The 20,165-nt window shown below is 46.8% G+C and overlaps 1 protein-coding gene across 1 annotated transcript; it reads right to left on the bottom strand.

Annotated features, from left to right (window-relative positions):
• Positions 1 to 7,950: 7,950 nt before the first annotated feature.
• spo11 (SPO11 initiator of meiotic double stranded breaks) lies at positions 7,951 to 13,894 on the bottom strand. The gene is made up of 13 exons (XM_034087955.1): positions 13,785 to 13,894; positions 12,783 to 12,896; positions 11,985 to 12,073; positions 11,582 to 11,648; positions 11,370 to 11,478; positions 10,982 to 11,068; positions 10,707 to 10,743; positions 10,457 to 10,566; positions 10,258 to 10,357; positions 9,829 to 9,866; positions 9,399 to 9,475; positions 8,905 to 9,016; positions 7,951 to 8,252 (listed from the first exon to the last, which is right to left on the bottom strand). The coding sequence occupies exons 1-13, from the start codon at positions 13,892 to 13,894 to the stop codon at positions 8,133 to 8,135; spliced, it is 1,170 nt and encodes a 389-aa protein (XP_033943846.1). The 3' UTR covers positions 7,951 to 8,132.
• Positions 13,895 to 20,165: the final 6,271 nt, after the last annotated feature.

The following is a 20,165-nucleotide window of genomic DNA, read 5'->3' as shown; positions in this document are numbered from 1 at the left end:
TTCGAGGGTTACCGCCCCTTGAGGCACCTAAGACCTTGAGACCACAGCTCCCCACCGCGGCTTCAGCAATAGAGGCTTTGAACACCGACCACTCTGGTTCAATGTCCCCAACCTCCACAGGAATGCCCGAAAAGCTCCGCCGGAGGTGTGAGTTGAAGGCCTCCTGAACTTGGGCCTCCTCCAGACGTTCCCAGTTCACCCGAACTACACGTTTGGGCTTACCAGGTCTATCCAGAGGCTTCCCCCGCCACTCGACCCAACTCACCACCAGATGGTGATCAGTTGACAACTCCGCCCCTCTCTTTACCCGAGTGTCCAAAACATACGGCCTCAGGTCCGATGATACGATAACGAAATCGATCATGGACCTTCTGCCTAGGGTGCTCTGGTACCACGTACACTTATGAGCATCCTTATGTTCGAACATGGTGTTTGTTATGGCCAATCCATGACTAGCACAGAAGTCCAGTAACAAACCACCACTCCGGTTCAGATCAGGGGGGCCATTCCTCCCAATCACGCCCCTCCAAGTGTCTCCATCATTGCCCACATGTGCGTTGAAGTCTCCCAGCAAGACTAAGGAGTCCCCTTCAGGAGCCCCATACAGGACTCTTTCCAGGGTCTCCAAGAAGGCCGAATACTCTGAACTGCTGTTGGGTGCATAAGCACACACAACAGTCAGAGTTTTCCCCCCCATAACCCGCAGGCGTAGGGAGGCGACCCTCTCGTCCACTGGGGTAAACTCCAACAACGAAGCACCTAACCGGGGACTTGTGAGTATCCCCACACCCGCCCGGCGCCTCACACCTTGAGCAACTCCGGAGAAGAATAGAGTCCAACCCCTATCCAGAAGTAAGGTTCCAGAGCCGACGCTGTGCGTAGAGGTGAGCCCAACCAGATCCAACTGGTACCGCTCCACCTCCCGCACAAGCTCCGGCTCCTTCCCCCCCAGAGAGGTGACGTTCCACGTCCCCAAAGCCAGCTTCTGTCGCCCGGGTCTGGTCCGTCGAGACCCTCCGCTTTCACTGCCACCCGTCTGGCAGCGCACCCGACCCCATCGATGTTTCCCGTAGGTGGTGGGCCCGCGGGACAGAGAAGCGGAGGTGTTGCCCACGTTGCCTTTTCGGGCTGGGCCCGGCCGGGCTCCGTGGCAAGCCCGGCCACCAGACGCTCGCCGACGAGTCCTCCTTCTGGGCCTGGCTCCAGAAGGGGACCCCGGGCTTCCTCCGGGCCGGGTATCCTCACTTCTTGTTTTTCCTTTCATGAGGTCTTTTGAACCAATCTTTGTCTGGCCCCTTGCCTGAGACCAATTTGCCATGGGAGACCCTACCAGGAACACAAGGTTCCAGACAACACAGCCCCCAGGTTCATCAGGGCACACAAACCTCTCTACCACGGTAAGGTGCTGGTTCTTCACGTTGATAAATCATATAAAACAAATAGCCAATCACACAAAAAATGGTTGCTGTGACTGTGAGCATTAAACAATTAACATTAAACTAAACAAACACAACAGTACGTTATTGTCCTTCTAAAATAAAAACATACATTTTGTCCACCGAGATAATACAGGCACCGTACCCTCAAGAGATCCTCACGTGCTATGAGAATCTCCCACAATCCATTGCCGTAACAAAGCTAATGCAGGCACACGTTTGTGACACCAGATGGCGCAATTGTGTATGTGCGTGTGGGGAGTCTTGCAGTAGAAAATTCGACTGTAGCACCGCCACTGTGGGCTAAGCCCCGAATGTTTCCAGGTCCAGGCGACGCCCCTGGGTGTAACTAAAGTCTGATTTAAGGGTTGTTTATATTTCACATCATTAATCAGAATCTGCAAAGTAACTAAAATACATGTAGCGGAATACAAATACCAGGTTAACCTCTGAATTGTAGTGGAGTAGAACAAAGTAGTATGCTGCTGTAACAAAAATAATATCTTATCTTATCTTAAAATGATTGATGGCTACTGCCATATTTGCAAAATTTGCCTCTGAACCTTGACAAGTGCATGTTTCAGGCTTATCAATGGGGTCACAGGCATAAGACCAGCTGTTAAATAAAGCTCTTCTGACCTTAGGTGTCATGTGGGTATATTATTTCACCCATTTATTAATTATATGTTGTAGCGCCAGGAAAAGGGAGTCGGAGGCGGTGTATTCAGAACGGAGTTCCACTCTTTATTATCCATTAATCACAGAGAGGTTAACACATCAACTGCTCTGCTTGACGAGCTAGCAGGAATGGAGGCTAACTCTCCAGGTGTTCCCACTAAAGGGTCCGTGTGGCAACACAATAAGAGAGGTGAATTATGTCCCATAACGTGTCACCACACAAGCCCCCCCAGAATTCACGTGTAAACAAAATCCGTATGGCGGGGAGGAACAAACCGCCTGCCCCCACGAGACCTGCGCACCGGAGTCGGTACAGCGACCTCCGCCCGTGCGGCCCCTGACAGAGGAGGGACCGGAACAACAGGTCCACACTCCCTGACAGGAATCAAAGCCGGGGGTCGGCCCCGTCTCGGCGGCCGAGCCAGCACCACCGGCCGGTCCACGTCCAAGTGAGCAGCCTTCACCCGGTCAACCGAGACGTGCTCAGCCTTACCGCCCATGTCGACCACCAGGTGTTTTTCACCGTGTTCCAAAACCCGGAAAGGTCCGTCGTAAGGGGGCTGCAGGGGGCCCCTGTGTGCGTCGTGACGGATGAAGACGTGCCCAGCCGAGCGTAGCTCCGCGGGAACTTGAGACCCTGGCGCACCGTGCTGAGTAGTCGGGACTGGAGCGAAAGCCTCCGCCGCGTCACGCAGAAAAACTCGCTGGGCCGTGGCAGACCAGGGAGCTGACGCATTTGGGAGGAAATCCCCCGGAACTCTCAGCGGCTGACCGTAGACCATCTCCGCTGTAGAACACTGCAGATCTTCCTTAGGTGCGGTCCTCAGGCCCAGCATCACCCAGGGCAGCTTGTCGACCCAGTTACCGTCCGTAAGGCCGGCCTTGAGGGACGCCTTGAGGGACGCCTTCATGGAGCGATGAAAGCGCTCGCAGAGGCCGTTAGCCTGAGGGTGGTAAGCGGTAGTCCTGTGCAGCTTGACCCCCAAACTGCCTGCCACAGCGTTCCAGAGCTCGGACGTGAACTGAGAGCCCCTGTCTGAGGAAATGTCTGACGGGGTGCCAAAACGACAAACCCACGTTGCAATGAAGGCCCGGGCAACATCTGCGGCTGATGTCGAAACGAGCGGAACTGCCTCCGGCCAACGGGTCGTTCTGTCCACCATGGTGAGGAGGTAGGAAAACCCCTGAGAGGAAGGCAACGGACCAACCAGGTCAATGTTGACATGATCAAACCTCCTCTCAGGCACCAGGAAACGCTCCAACGGGGCCTTCGTGTGGCGGTGCACCTTAGCGCGTTGACAAGCCACGCACTCCCTGGCCCAAGTCCTCACATCCTTTTTCAGCCCATGCCAGACGAACTTCGCGGCCACCAAGCGCACCGAAGGTTTAACGCCGGGGTGTGATAGGCCGTGCACCGCTTCGAACACAGAGCGCCTCCAGCTGGCAGGGACGACAGGCCGCGCCAGGCCCGTGGAAACGTCACACAGGAGGGTAATGCCCGCGTCGCCGAACACTACGTCCTCCAAGCGCAGCCCCGCGCCCTCCACCTGGGATCTGTGACCTGGTCCGCCGCCATGCGAGTATAGTCCAGGCCCAACTGGACGGCACCGATGACGACTCTGGAGAGGCAATCAGCAACCAGGTTCGACTTGCCAGCCACATGCTTAATGTCCGTAGTGAACTCTGATATGTAGGAAAGCTGCCGCTGCTGACGTGCCGACCAAGGCTCCGCCACTTTTGACATGGCGAAGGTGAGCGGCTTGTGGTCGACAAACGCCGTAAATTCACGGCCTTCCAGCATGAAACGGAAGTGCCGCACGGCCAAATAAAGTCCAAGGAGCTCTCGGTCAAAGGCGCTGTACCTGCGTTCTCTGGGCGTCAGCTGGCGGCTGAAAAAGGCGAGCGGCTGCCAAGCGCCCTCCACCCACTGCTCGTGCACTGCGCCGACCGCGTAGTCCGACGCGTCCGTGGTGATGGAGATGGGAGCCGTAGATGATGGGTGTGCCAGCAAAGCCGCCTGAGCCAACGCGGTCTTGACCTCAGCAAAAGCGCCGTCCGCCTCTGCTGTCCAGTCGATCGCCTGGACGGGGGTCTTGCCTTTCAAAGCTTCATACAGCGGCCGCATGATGTGTGCGGCCCGGGCGATGAAACGGTGGTAGAAGGTCACCATCCCCAGAAACTCACGGAGCGACCGGGCTGTGAGCGGGCGAGGAAAAGCCGCAACAGCCTCCACCTTCGCTGGCAGAGGTGTCGCACCGCCCTTGGTGACGCGGTGCCCCAGGAAATCGATGTCCGACACCCCGAACTGGCACTTTGCCGGATTGATGATTAATCCGTGTTCGTTGAGCCGTGTGAAAAGGGCTCGGAGGTGGGACAGGTGCTCCTGCACTGAAGCGCTGGCGACGAGTATGTCGTTGAGGTAGACGAACACAAACGGCAGGTCCCGCAGTACCGAATCCATCAGGCGCTGGAACGTCTGAGCGGCATTCTTGAGTCCAAAAGGCATCCGCAGGAACTCAAAAAGTCCAAAAGGTGTTATCACTGCCGTCTTGGGAATGTCCAGGGGGTGCATGGGCACCTGGTGGTATCCACGCACCAGGTCCACCTTGGAAAACACCCCCGTACCGGCCAGATGAGCCGAAAAGTCCTGAATGTGCGGCACCGGATAGCGGTCAGGCGTAGTGGCGTCGTTGAGTCGGCGGTAATCCCCGCACGGGCGGAACCCGCCGTTCGGTTTGGGGACGACGTGCAGGGGGGAAGCCCAAGGACTGTCAGAGCGGCGGACAATGCCCAGGCGCTCCATGGTTGCAAACTCCGCCCTCGCCACAGCCAGCTTAGAAGGGTTCAACCGCCGGGCCCTGGTGTAGACAGGAGGCCCCCCGGTAGTGACGTGGTGCTACACGCCATGCTTAGTGGTGAGCGCAGAGAAGGTGGGCAGCGACAGGTCTGGAAACTCGGCCAACAGTCTGAGAAACGTGTCTGCCCCTGACAGCGAGCCCGACAGCCCGTCGTACGCTGCGCTGCCAAGTGTGCACACGAGGGAAGAAAACGTCAAGGCATCAATCAAACGCCTATTCTTAACGTCCACTAAGAGTCCATGAGCACACAAAAAATCTGCTCCGAGGAGGGGAAAAGAAATATCTGCTGTCACGAAATCCCAGCTGAAACGCTGTCCTCCGATGCACAAACACATAGGCCTCACGCCGTACGTGCGAATGGGACCGCCGTTAGCCGTCGTCAATCGCGGTCCGTGCCCCCCACGGGCGACGTCTTCACTCGACGCTGGAACTACGCTCCGTTGAGCGCCCGTGTCACACAGAAACAGGCTCCCCGAAACGCTGTCGCTGACGAAGAGGAGCCTGCACGTGCCGCCGACGCTCAGGGCCACTACCGAGCGCCGGCCCCTCCGTTTCCCGGGGGTTTGTAGCTGCACGGAGCGATGCATCTCTTCGCCCTTGTCCCGAAACGTGCGTGGTAAGAGCACTCTCCGGTGTCTCCACGCCGGCTTGCCACAGCCGTGTCCGGCCCCCGCCATGCTGTCTTGACTGCAGATGGGCTGCTGTGCGTCGCGGCTAACGTCTCTGCACCGGGCTGTTGTGTAGCCAGGAAAAAACGATCCGCTTCCTCAGCCAAGGCACGCGGCTCCGTGACAGGCGTGTTGGCCAGCGCCGTCTGGACCCGGGGAGGCAAGTGACGCAGGAAAATCTCCGTGAATAAAATCCGGGGATCTTCCCCCCCTAGCAGATTTTGCATTTTCTCCATTAGCTGAGATGGCTTGCTGTCTCCCAGGCCTTGAATGTCAAGTAACTGGCGGGCCCTCTCCTTAGCAGATAAGCTAAATGTCTTAAGGAGAAGGGCCTTAATCGCCTCATATTTGCCATGATGTGGGGGGGCTGCGATGAATCCCACCAACCTGGACGACGTAGAGCAGCCCAGCGCTGTTACCACATGATAGTATTTCAGGTCCCCGTCACGGACCTGTCGGCAGGCGAAGTGCGCCTCCACATGTGCGAACCATGCCTCCGCGGCGTGCTCCCAGAATTCCGGCAGCTTTACGAACACATCGCGTTCAGCCATGCTCGTTAATTTTCCGGAAACTTTCTCGGAAACGTCAGGGTCACCAGTGTAGCGCCAGGAAAAGGGAGTCGGAGGCGGTGTATTCAGAACGGAGTTCCACTCTTTATTATCCATTAATCACAGAGAGGTTAACACATCAACTGCTCTGCTTGACGAGCTAGCAGGAATGGAGGCTAACTCTCCAGGTGTTCCCACTAAAGGGTCCGTGTGGCAACACAATAAGAGAGGTGAATTATGTCCCATAACGTGTCACCACAATGTTTTACATTTGATAACACCACTGTGTTTCGTATCCCCTAAACCTCCAGGGTGTACACAGTTTAATACTGGCAACTTATAATTGTGGGAAATACGAAAACGTCTTATGAAGAGACGTGCCATATAATGTTGCGTGTGTAGTTCTGGGGGAGGGGGGGCTGGACCCGTCCAATTCCAGTTTTGGAAAGTCTGCCGTGGTTCCATTCCATTTCATAGAGCTGTTACGCTCAGCGTAAGTCGCACTGCCACTCCAACATCCAATCACAGGGCTTGATGACTAATCACGGGGTTTGTAAAGCAAGGCAGATGTTGTAGTCCCAAACGATAGCTGGGGATTCTGGGTAGTGTAGTGTCTTCGGAAACTGTAGTGTCTAAACTCCTAAAAAACTATTTGTTTCTCTGAATCGAAGGTTAAAAACACAAAAGCATTGTACACAATTTAAACAAATCAATATTGTATAATTAACAAGGATAAACTGATGTTTTTTAGTGGATGAGTAATGCAGATATCACTGTGTAATCATTTGACAGTGAGGGGAATATATCCGGTTTCATTATGAAAACTTCGATACCGGAAAAACTGTTTTCACCCACGCTAACTTTACATGGAAGCTGCCGCATATACACGTTATCCTGGCGAGACCTCAAATCATCTTCGTAATATCTATCAAATTATAGATCCTACACATCCACTGGACGTGAATTCTAAAAGTACAATATACACTTCTCGCTAGAAATCTAATCAAAAAGCATTTTAATGGCCAAACTATTCTACAATTTAGGATTTTACAGAGAGGGTTATTTGTGAATAAACGGGAGCATTTTGTTTCTTACACGATCACTAGAGGTGTTACACTTTAAAACGTGGCTATGGTTCGTAATCTAAGGTGCTTAAACAATCGACCTATTTGGTCGTTTTTTGTAGGACAGGCTGCCAATTTAATATTATCATACTTTTTTCCCCCTCTGAATTACCCTCCTACTGTAAAATGTATGGTTAAAGTAAGCACCCATTGATAAAGTAAAATGGCCCTCGGCTCTTAACATAAGCCTTGAAGCCGGCTGTCGAGCCTAACAGACTGTTTACCTGCATCATGAGCATTTTTAATGGGTTCTTTACTTACATGATCAACCTTGCAATGTTACCCAATTCTCCTATCTAAGAACCCTGTCTCCACCTACTGGAGAACAGATGTTATGAAAGAAACAGCAGTGCGAGCTGTTACATGTTGTGCATTAATGAATGGGCTGCCTCAGTAATACCAATTCCAAAACAATAAATAACTCATCTGCTCAATTATGTGCACCAGCATTCAGTGGTTGTAAATCCAGCGAGACAATGCTGAAACAGTTGTAGAGTAATTAACTCCATGAATGAAACTGATCGACATAGCATGTTTTGGGACTTTGCAGCACGTCCAAACATCTTGGAAGTATAAACAAGACCAACAACATGCTTTGACTTGTCAATAGGAATTAGCTTTAATTATAGGAGTAGACATTTATGAACTGCAATTAGAAAACATAAACACACACAGGCATTAATAAATATACAGACCAAACAAACTCATGTTTCAATCTGTCTGGCGAGTCAGGCAGGACAGATACATTTAATATCTTTCTTTAATTGTGCAACCAGCTCTAGCAATTCCCTTGTTATTCCGCTAGGTGGCAGCATTGTGTTCAAACCCAGCCTCCATAACGCAGCTTATTGGGCAGGTAAATGTTGGTGAGGAAATCTGGAGCAATGGCTGCTAGTGACTGTATTTCAGCTTTGACCTTACTCCGCTGCATCATTTCCATCTGCAACATGAGCAAACACAGATTTAAGGAGCATGCAGGAGGAAGTCGCAAACAGGCATACATCTTCAGGTGTTTATCTCAAAGAACAGAGTGGCTCTTAAGTATTCTCAGCATCAGTGAGCGGAGAGTCCTCTCGCATGCATTCCTATAGCGTGTGTCAGATGAGCAAATATGTTGAAATTGTGTAAACTTTGAGGAATACAAAAAAAAAAGGTTAATTTACCTAAGGCTCATAGGTGCGGGGAGTGTATTTGATTAGCCGTGTGTGTGATATGGACAACATTCCCTCTCACAGCTTTGTCTTTTACTGATAAGGCTTATTGACCTCTGATAATGATCTGTTAGCTAACATCAAGCCAATCAATTTAATGTCTTTAGTGTTTTGGTAGAACAAATACTCATGAATGGAAACAAATAAAATTAGGTTTTCTAATGTTTGGACAGAATAAGGTTTATTAAACAGACATGAGAACTACTAAAATGATATCAAACACAAAAAGCTATGGAGATAAAATGATTAATAATAATGAATGATTTCAGCCCCACGGCCACTTCACTTGAAGTAATAGTTTCAGTTACTTCCCTTCATTGCTCTTTATTTAGCTATGCATGTTCCCCCCTCAGCTCTCCCCTAGAGCACTTTCTGTCTCACCTCTTTCAGCCAGTCTGGTTGGCTGGCTGAGTACGGCCTTTGGAGGAGGCTAATGAGTTTACTTTCATCTCTCTTGGTGAGGGGGATCAAAGCGTCCTCTGGAACCCGCAACCTAAAGAATGAAATGTTGATTTAACTAAACAGAACCAAATTGATTTTCTAAAAATGACAGCAGCCAGTTCTGTTGAATGTCGTCTCCGCAGTGCGTCTCCTCCCATTCTCAACAGACTCCCATTGAGGAGTTATTATGTGTATGTTTAGGGAGAAACATAGGAGGAGAGAAGTCTACAGACTACAATTAAATGTATGTCTAAAAGCCATTTTGGCCTTAACTTGTTCAAGGGGACGTATACTTAAAACTCTATCTGCTCCAAGATGCAGTGGCTTGAAGTGGAAAAAAAGTGAGGGCGACAGCAACAGAAACCAAATATAGAATAAAATCCCAATTAGAGGTAGGAGGAGGAAGTAGGAAGTAGCAAATGTTGAGTCCAAACCTCTGGAGGTCAGAGGGGAGGAGGCCTAGCCACATAACGCTGGGGACGGTCAGACTGTGGGCCTCAAACGACATGGACTGTGGAAAAAGCAACGCACATCAAAACACACATAAACAGACGCGCAGAATGCTTATACACATAATATATCTCAAATAAACACACTAATCAGCAAGATACAGTACCAACATGATGTGGTTATGTCCAACACATGTTCACAATGAAGTTAATGACCACGAGGATGATTACACAAACATTCCAGAGGTCAACAAAGACTTTGCCACACAATAACTTAACACATTTTCACCCCATACACTGTCAGTTTAAATATACGAGATGGATGATTTGTTTGTTTAGCAGATCATTACATATTGCTAACAAAGACACTGTGGATAGTGTACAGTACAGGAATAAGCGGCATAGCAGGACTCACCAATGATCCGTACTTGTAGATGCACATGATCTCAATTCCTGGGAAAAATCAGAGGGAGACACACAGACACGCTGCAATCACCGACATACCAGAGCAATTATCCTCCGTGGTGTGCAACGGAGCTTAGAACTAAGTAAAGCATTACATATGTGTCTCGCCATGCGATGGGAAGAGGTTTTAGAGGTACTGATGGCAACTGAGCCATCCCGGCAGGATCAGATCCCGCCAGCGGAAATAACAGTCAGACTAGAAACCATGACGCAGCGCACAGGTGCTAACATCTGCTGGATTAGTGGCACAAGCAACACAACCGTGTGTGTGTGTGTGTGTGTGTGTGTGTGTGTGTGGATGAAAAGACAGGCAAGTGTTTGGAACTATGTGAACTTAGTATGTGTGAGAGGTTTGCAATTTAGACAGATGTTAGCTTACCATGCGGGTCAGCATCCACCAGAGCGAAGATGGGGATGTGCAGCGTGTCCCAAAGCTTCCTCACCATCAACCTGCTGTTCACATCTGGCACGCCTTTACCCTGCTCCACACAAACACATCGGTTATGCAGACACTTATACTGGCTATGGAGAAATTCCTAAAAATGGAATCAAAGAGAATATATAAAAAGTGAACCCACTGTAATCATGATGCAAGGAGACAGCTTTGTGCAGAAGTTGTCATCCAGCAGTCTCTGAAACGTTGCATCCTTCTCTACTATCATGACAAACTTTGCAGAGGAGACAATATCTGTATATGGTTGAGGAAAAGAAAGAGCCTGCATCGATTTCCTTACAATATATGACATTGTCAGGAGGTACCGGAGAGTGACGTAAAGGGAAAGTCATGTGAACACAGTGTAAAACTCTCAGACAAATCCCAAAGGATACTTCTAATCCCTGCAATGTTTGATGAAACTGCAGAAACCTAAAACAAAATACAGAAATACTAATCAGTTCAACTAAACTAAATGTAGTCCTTTCTGACACATGACTTGTAGTCAAGTTTGTTTGGTGGGAAACACATGGTAAAAACATGAAATATACCATTTTAAACCCTTTTTACCATGAAGATACTTTAAGTACCCTAAAGTATAGTGTATATAATGTTTCCGTGTGTTTTTCACTTAATGGGGCAGCTAGTTCGGGTTATTGAAGGAACTTACAACCGTGCTGGAGCGGCAGTCGATCCTTGTGCCGTCCGCCTCCATATAACACAGATCCCCAGAGATCAATCCCTTGGATGTGGCCAACTGTTGACATAAAAGTAAGACACGCAAGTTATTGCTTGCTCATATTATTAACACATGCATTTGCACACGTCTCAAAAGGTTTGAATTCAACTTTCATTCAAGTTCTGTTTGATCAGAGGAACCTTTTTACTCCACAGGTGTTTCAGAAAATATGAAGCAGAAAATAAACACTAAACTAACAGAGTTGGCCTGTGGCACCTGGACTAATAATAACAAAGCATATCCAACATGTTTTGTATCACTCGGTGGGTATATTTTACCATGCAAACACACACACAGTAACATGGACATACACACTTACCACATGTAGAGATCTGCGAGGAACCTTTAGCATGCAGGAGATATCATCCACAATGATATCAACATTTCTCTGTGAACCAAACAGCTGTGTATCGTTGTAATAGATGTCTCTGTGGAATACAAAAATGTTCATCTTCAAACTGAGGAGTAACCCAGCAAAACAGAACTTCTTAGCAAGAAAAACCTGTGTGAGTGTGAACTGACGACAAATACCTTTTGGTTGCATAGGAGTTGCTCTGCACAAGTTTGTAGATGACCATGAAAATCCTCATAATTTGTGCTTTAAACAGGAAAAATAAAACAAATAAATTATTATGAATACTTTATCTAGTTATCACATCTTTAAAAGTACTGGAGGAAAATGCTGTTCCTAATTAGGATATCCATGCGGTAAACTGATCCCTAAAAGCCTTTTTCAACATACACTGTCTCTTCCAATTTGTTACCCTAAACTAAGTCGGACTTTTACTGCCGTATGTGCAGTTCGTGCATGTGTTCACAATGAATAGAAATGAAAGCCACATGAAGTACAGCACAACTTTAGTTTTTTTGACTTGAAGGAATTTCGGTTGTCATGAACAGAAAAATAACAGCAGAGGTGCGCGTATCTTCTTACCAAATTTATCCACAGACATCGGACAGTCGCTCCTAACGGTGGTGACAGAACTTCCTAAATTCATTTGAAGCCCGATGGAACTGTCAAAACTTAAGTGGGAAGTAATGAAAGAAAAACAGATTGAAATTTAAGTGGAAGGGTAGTAAAGAAAAGAAGCCATCATTTACTTTTTAGCTTTGAAAATCAGCCCCCCACATGTAAGCCATCTGAAATTCCCCACACCCTCAGGGCTACCTGAGTCCTGAGTGAAACCTTTGGTGCTCAGTCTGTAGGATTCTCACATTTGAAAGGGCTGAGCCATAGTGTGCTTCAAGCTGCGGCAAGGTTTGATCCAAACAAGACCAGACAGTCTTCTTTGTTGTGAGCGTAAGGTCTCTGCAGACTATTCGCATTAAAGCGCTTTGTATATTTGAGTTTGTGTGGGTAAGACAGTGATTTAAAATACCTATCATTCTGTCATCTTCTATGCAGCAGGAAGTTATTTTAACTTCAATCTCTCTGAACCACAGTTGAAAGTAACTTTTTTCCTGCCACCTGGCTGCCCATTAAGATTCCTAACGTCACCCTCAATGCAAATAGAGAGAGCCTTGTTGGATTAAACACTAATGTGATCATCTTGTGTGGCCTGACCTACCAAACCTATGTAGGTAAATGTTTATTTATTTACACAACACGACTGTTTGTGTTTATCTTTAAAAGGTCAGATGGATTAAACGGATCTCCACAAAGTCGGTGTTTCAAATGACCGCAGTGTTCAGGGTGGGCTCTTCATGCTACAGCGTGTTTAAATAAAGTTACCTGGTGTTGTCCCAGTTGGATCTGTCGGGCAGTGCCAGGACAGGGGCCTCATCTCTGGAAAGACTTGTCACTATTCCAAGGATAACGTTTTCAATGCGGTTCAATATTTCCCCGCTGGAAAAGAAGATACAGTGCTTTGAATATAGGCTAGCAAAAACCTAGCAAAGGGCATCTGAATTTTTTATTAATACTTCAGATCCACCAAGAATATCTATATATGTTGGAGAGTATTGAACAATAAGGAAGTGCCTGATAGGTCAAGGGTCTTACAATATTGCCCTGTACATTAATTTGTAATATTGTCAACAAGTCTTATATTTGAGATATAAACGTGATAAAGACTACAGTATATTACAGTACTGTTGAAAACATTATATAGCCTACTTATGTGAAGATTTTGAATCTTCCCCTGTGTAAGTCTTATCTTATAACAAAATAAGTAATAAAAAGTGGATTGAAAATAACAAATTGCGTCTGAATTGTAGCCTACTGGAGTATAAGAAAGTATAAATATTCAGGCAAAATCCCTCAAAATGTAACCACTTAAGACTTACTTAAGTGGTTAATTGTTACTTTAGTGTAATGTAGTTACTTTCCACTACTCCTTGCTGTGTAAGATACCTGTTATATATGTTCCAAATAAAGATTATTCGGGCGAATTAATTATGTCTTAAGACTGTCAAATCAACCAAATCATCTTACTCTACACATGTTTGTAAGACATAGGCTAACTAGATAGTGAGGGAGATAGATATAAATTAGCTAACCAGTTGTCATCAGTGTGGTGACGTAATAACAGTGCATAGTCAAATCTAACATTAGCTAAATTGCACTTTGACAAACTAATCAATCATTTGCCAAGGTACATTATAATTAAGAAATTAAAATACCAGATGCATTGACCGTTGCATTGCTGATGGAGAACCACTATGGCACCTGCTACATCACACTGGGAACCAGGATTGAAACTAGCTAAACCAATTTAATATAATGTTAACTTACGGGCTAATTTCTTTTTCGACACGCTGGCAGTGTGTTATGACTTCGACTTTCTTTAGCAGTTCAGCACGGAGCTTGTCAATTTCTGAAAATAACTCACAACGGGATCCCATTTTGAATTATCACTGACATCCGACTGTAAATGAATTTAATAAAAGCCAGGATGTTCCCGCGTAAGGGTTTTGCGGACATCTCGCGCGATTTGGGAAGCTGGCTGATTGGCTGAATTTAAATCCGGAAGTATTCACCTTGCACAATTGTTTGTTTTGAACATGGACCATGGATGTTTAAAGAGAACATGGACCCAAGAAACTGAACAACAATTAGGATAACTCTAGTTTTGCTATATTATATTTTGCACGGTAAGAATATATTCAAAGCATTATTTTTTAATGTAGTTTATATTAACTGTTACTGAATGGGGTTCAATTGGGGGAAATCGTTGTGTACATATTAGCCCGAAGTGTGTGCACCTCATAAGTTACATAAAGCAGTTAAAGTAGTTGTTTGTACACAAAAAACATTCAAGTATTTCCAATCTGCCATGTGTCTTTAGTTTGTAGGGGCAACTCCATAATTAAGGATACATTAAATCATATTTTGTCTTTTGTAATTTATTTTCTAATGCACTTGGTAGGTCAGTAGGGGTGGTCTGCAGGCTCTGACTGCACTTGTGTAGATCCCAAATAGTCTATAGACTGTGTATATATAATTGTTGATTGTGGCCCTGTGGCTCTGTGTAGCTGCAGTTACTTCCACCTGGTAAATAAGAGTACATGGTCATTATTTCCATCACACAACTACTGCTTAGCATGATTAACTTTTGTTGCCACTTTGTTGTTGTTGTTGTTGTTGTTGTTAATAACATGCCACTAACAATTACTGATGTCCTTACAGGCCCATAGCCTGGAAAAGTCGGCAAGCTGCTACCAGTCTTCGTTTTCAAGCGAAAGGTCCATGCACATTTCCAAGCTTTGTCCATTAATAACATCCAGGAATGTAGTGTGTGGGCGAGTTAGCACCCCATTGGTGTAAGGTACTAGCTACTAGGCCTGGTGGTGCTAAGTAAAATCCCCATTAGCCCCCTCTGTAACACTCAGTAATGAGACCCTTTATGCGAGCGTGCTGCTACTTGTCCAACATGTTGTCTACTGTATGTGTTTCTGTTTGTGTGGGTGGTGGTTTCCAGTAGGGTGGGTCGGGGATAATTGACTGGTTAGAGTCCAAGAGAATCCTAATATATATTGTATCTGTCAGCCATGTGGAAGTGATTTCTAGATATCATTTTGATCCTGGCTGTGTGTAACGATATTGCTGGCCAACATGTGTTTTAGGGCTACACATGTTGCTTACTCTGTTTTTAAGGCAGTTCGGCAGTTCATGAATCAGACACTTATTGAGTAAGTATGGCTCTTTTAAGCTCCAAACATTCAAATAGCATTACTGAATATTAAGCCTTGAGAAAATCCCACATATTTATTTGTCCACGACCTTTCAAAATCTGTTTCATTCTCTTTGTTGCATCATGTTGCAGTCATGTCACGGTATTGTAAAAACAGAGAAATGTGCTTAGATTCTAAAACTATTACGTCACACACAGTCCCCACCTTCAACAATTGCTGGCAGGCACGCTGTGTATGTTTGCGGAGGCACTGCGGTCTTTCTCTCACAGTGTGAAGGCCTGATCAGAGTGTGTGGGAGCCGGGATCTAAAGAGAAGAGGTCTGTGCCCCCGACCTGACCCTGAATATTTCCTAATGTGCAGCTTTACCAAAGGTCCCCCTTTCCCCTGAGTGGCTTTGACAAGCTGCTTCCGTAGTAATGGCTCTTAATTTCAGAGTAATTGCTATCTCTAGGTGATGATGGACAACCCCTCACCCAAGCTGAAAAAATCTTAACATGTGGAAGACCACAGGTTGTAAGGGTCCTTTTTTCTTCTGTTCCAGAAAGGCTGAGACCCCTGCTGTTCTTTTGGCCCGGCAGAGATGTGTGTCGAGTGTGAGGCCCTAACCTGAGGAGACAGAGTGCAACGAGTCATGTGCTTGTCTTGGGATGAGTGTTTGTACTGGGCAGGAGGGGGGGGCACATGGGGGAAGTAAGGGGCTGCAGGGTCAGAGGAAAGAAAGTGGGGGCACTCGCTGCAGGTGAGGGGGATTAGCTGCAGCTAGAGGCCCAAAAGAAACTAAATACAGATCTGTCAACCTAATCCTCACAAATAGAAAACAGAGCTGCCCTCCCTTCACAATCCACATAGCTCAGCACATCCACCTCCTGCTCCTCTTCCCCCCCCCCCCATCCCCCCCACTTTCTACCCCAGGCCCTGCTGCTCCTCTGTTTCTCATCAGATTTTGGCCTGGACTAGTCTGGCTATGCCGCCTCCTCTCTAATGGCTCCTCCGACCAGCATCCCCTAAAGAGGAGCTGACTGAGCACCCAGGGTCCCCTCTGATTGACAGACTAACACAGCCTTACAGAGTGATGAGAGCAAGAGTCAAAGGGGCAAGGCCTCTCGCTGCAGAGACAACAATCTAAATAGGACCTCTGCCGGGAGCTGCATGGACCTGAGGAGACCTTTATCAGGCCCTCACACCTCAGTAATGGATGCTGATAAGTATGTGGCTGGCTAGGCGAAGACACCAGCTCAGCGTCAAGCCCGGACTCTGTGCCGATGACACAAGTGACAGAGGGCCTGAGTGATAACATCCTGCAATGGAAAGGCTCTACTAAGCCAGGCATTTTGGAAAGCTTTGCTAAAACGGTATCTCAGTGACACCAGCTATAACTGATGGGTCTGGCTGGACTGCTGAGAGCTATGAATCAGACCCGAGCTACTCTGGTGTTCCCCTGCACCATATCTGGCTGCAGACAGAAGCCGTAGTGACAGGATATGCCGGATACAGGTGAAAGTAGGTACTGAGTGATGATGGGAAGAAGGATTGCAATGTGCAGGATTTTCAAAAACAATCATGTGTTCCTCATAGAATCTCTGAATGCTTTGTGGACATGTGATGCTGTAATGAAACTGAATCTTTCAAATAATATGCAGATATTAAAAATGAGGTACGGATTTGTGCCAGTTATCATTCTGTTAAATATTTGTAAAGTGCTGATTATTCAAAAGCTTAGCCAATATTATATTTCAAATTGTTTTTAACCTGCATGGAAATGAGTCTTTTAGCTTAATAGTCTAAATGGCCAAACGTTTAGGTCCTAGACATGAAGTGGAGTTTCATTTGAATAATGCAAAACGTAATAGTTTTTATAAGAGGAATACACTAGGATTCAATAATTCGATACTGAATCCAGAATGTTAAAAATTCCTTTTAACCAAAACGTTGGATTTACCAAGTGAACTATTTTGAAGCTGTTTCATATACCAACCCCCTCTTTTTCTTCTGCCTGTCTCACAGCTGTGTCTCATATGTTCATGAGGCCCCTGGAAGTGTGAGACACCAGAAGGGAACATTTGCAATAGCTCAGCTCCACCTGGTTTGGCTGTGTTAACAGGCCGCGGGTTTGTGCAGTGCACATAGTGGGGTTACGCCAAAAACGTAGACAAGGGCGGACAGGACAGGCAGACCGGGAAAGGAAAAAATGTGCCTCCACCCTCTCTTGTCCTTGCACCCCGACCCCACACTGCTTCATTTGAGGGTCAGTTTACATTGAAAGAAGTTTAACTGTATCGTCTGCTCGGTCAGACCCCCCTCCACCAAACCTCATCCGCCTCCCCGCATGCACAGGTCTTCAAAGGACTGCTGCCTGCTGCTCTCTTGAGGCAACACATGAAATAAATATGAATCTGACCTCTGACCGCATGCTTTTGAGCTCCTAAAAAGAGATAAGCAGACATATGGGAAAGGCAACTCTCACCATAGATAACAAGGAAGAGAAAGAGGGAGAAGTATATTGTGAGGATGGAAAGTGTGTTCTTGTGTTCTTGTTGGGTTTAAAGAGTTTCCAGGGATGTTTCACTGCATTACTGTGTGGTCTTCTTTGGAGCTTAGTATCATGCTCCAACCTGTTGGAGTGGGGAGGTGTGTATGTGTGCAGATTGTCTAAGATCATAGCAGGAAGAGTGTGTGTGTGTGTGTGTGTGTGTGTGTGTGTGTGTGTGTGTGTGTGTGTGTGTGTGTGTGTGTGTGTGTGTGTGTGTGTGTGTGTGTGTGTGTGTGTGTGTGTGTGTGTGTGTGTGTGTGTGTGTGTGTGTGTGTGTGTGTGTGTGTGTGTGTGTGTGTGTGTGTGTGTGTGTGTGTGTGTGTGTGTGTGTGTGTGTGTGTGTGTGTGTGTGTGTGCACTCAAAATGCCTTATGCCAAGAGACTGATTTTGAGCTAAATGCAATTTGAGATTGATAACTGTCTAAATAGAGAACAGGAAGATGCAACTGACCATGAATATGAGAAATAAAGATATTTATGAGCTCACCTTTGTAATCCCTAACAGAATAAGACTTCATAGTCATGGTTGTTCAACAGCTCACCACTGTTCTGCCCTTGAGTGATTCATACTGGCTCTCCTGGCAAACGTGCATCCACTTCTCTTCAATAGCCATGTAGGCAGGTAGTATTGTGTGTAATATCTGACTACTTGATCATTTTAAATGTAACAGTTTGCAACTCTTGATGTCTTTAATAGGGAATTGGTTGTTAGCATCTCAGACAAAAGTGTGAAATACATTAGAAAAATGTTTTATTCTTTTGCCAGTTTTTTCTTTGTGTGTCATTGATGGAGGTTCAAACACTATTTGTTCTGCTTTTCTGCTTTAGTTCTCCTTGTCAAAGGCCCCTCAGTGCAGCTCACCCAGCCTGGCCTCAGCCTGTGCCCACTGTTTACTGTGACTGTCATCGGGCCCATGGAGGCCCAAACAAAGGGGGGTCTGTTCCTATTATCCTACCCAGAATTATTAGCCCCTCTCTGGGCACAGACTGAGCAAAGGGCTGGGGGTTGTTGGAGGAAAACCGGGGGGTTTGACCTCGCCAACCTTACAGCGAGGGTGAGAGGGCAAGAGAATAAGTGTAAGACAATGATAGAGGGGAAAAAAAGTGAGAGAGACAGGAAGATGTATAGTTATAACTGAAACCAAGACCCTTTCAAGTTCCCTGTTGGAAACTGCTGTAATGTAAACACCTGCGGCCATTAGCTGATTCTATCTGAGGCACCGGATAGAAATGTTTATATGTTACAGGCTGAAAGGCCATTTAAAAGCAAATAGTGGATTATATATACAGAATGAGTAGTGGCAGGCTGTGTATGCTTTCAGGCTTTAAGCCATGTTGAATTGTCATTGGAAAAAGATAAGTGAAATGCCTTTTTGAAGACAAGAACGACCACATTAAATGGGCAGGAAGGTGAGCTTTAGAAGACCCCAAGACACGCTCTGCCTCCTTTCCTCCCTTCCTCTGTTTGCAATCATAGCTTAAGCCGTCTAGCAGCATCTCGTGCTGTGCCATTGAAGTCCAATTTTATTGCCATAAAAATCACCTGGCAAGCTATAGCCCTAAAACATCTTAACTGCAGAGCCTTTTAAAACTCCACTCTGGGTAGTGAACAGGTTTTAGGAGGTCTGTCTAGATAAAGCATTGGTTCCTGGTGCATCTGAAATCCCCCGGCCTGTATCAGCGAGCGCACAAGAGGGTCAGGAGCGTTCCATTAAAGTTTGGTGTTTAAGAGGTGCTGGGGCCAGGGGGGCCGATGGAGGGATGAAGCAGCTGCCAAACATCTGCACCCCACCTTCGCAGTCTGCTTTGTGTCTGTGCACCGCATGCCTTTGTCACAAACTTCCTGCACCAGCAGTGGGGATAGAAAGCTTGGATATTTTCAAATATGTGGCATGAGATGGCCCTTTTGAGCTCTACTGCTTCGTTCTCTGATACAAAATACAAAGACCACTGACTTTTTTTAAGTCTCACAACCATAAGAACCCAGGTATTCAGTCGGGTGCACCTGTGGATCGCAGAGTAACTATTACAGCTGTGCAATTTCATGTTGCATCCTCTCCCAAAGTATTGTAGTCACCCACAGGCAAATAATTACTCTCTGAAATTATGTCTGTTATTTTCCATAAGCACACTATCACTAAGGGGCCTATTGTAACCGGCTGGACAACTGTAATTATTGATTCAACAAGAGCATTGAGGTGCGCCAGGTACATGTGCTTCATCATACACTTAAGCATTATACGCACGAATCCCGTTTTAATCCGTTTTGTATTCGCGCATGTCCTCAAGCCTTCTCCAACATTCGCTCTATCCCCATTAGAAACCACAGCCTCTTCCCCCCCTCTCCCCCTTTCTCTCCCTCTCTCTCTCCTGCTCCTCCCAGCACACAGCGCCTCCTCACAACTTGCTCGTGTCTCTCCCGGTGAAACGCTTGTGCTCGCAGCCTCCTC

The sequence above is a fragment of the Pseudochaenichthys georgianus genome, chromosome 7 (genome assembly GCF_902827115.2).
Source record: "Pseudochaenichthys georgianus chromosome 7, fPseGeo1.2, whole genome shotgun sequence".
Classification (NCBI taxonomy): domain Eukaryota; kingdom Metazoa; phylum Chordata; class Actinopteri; order Perciformes; family Channichthyidae; genus Pseudochaenichthys; species Pseudochaenichthys georgianus.
The sequence above is the reverse complement of the archived record's forward strand: the minus strand, read 5'-3'. Positions and strand labels throughout refer to the sequence as shown.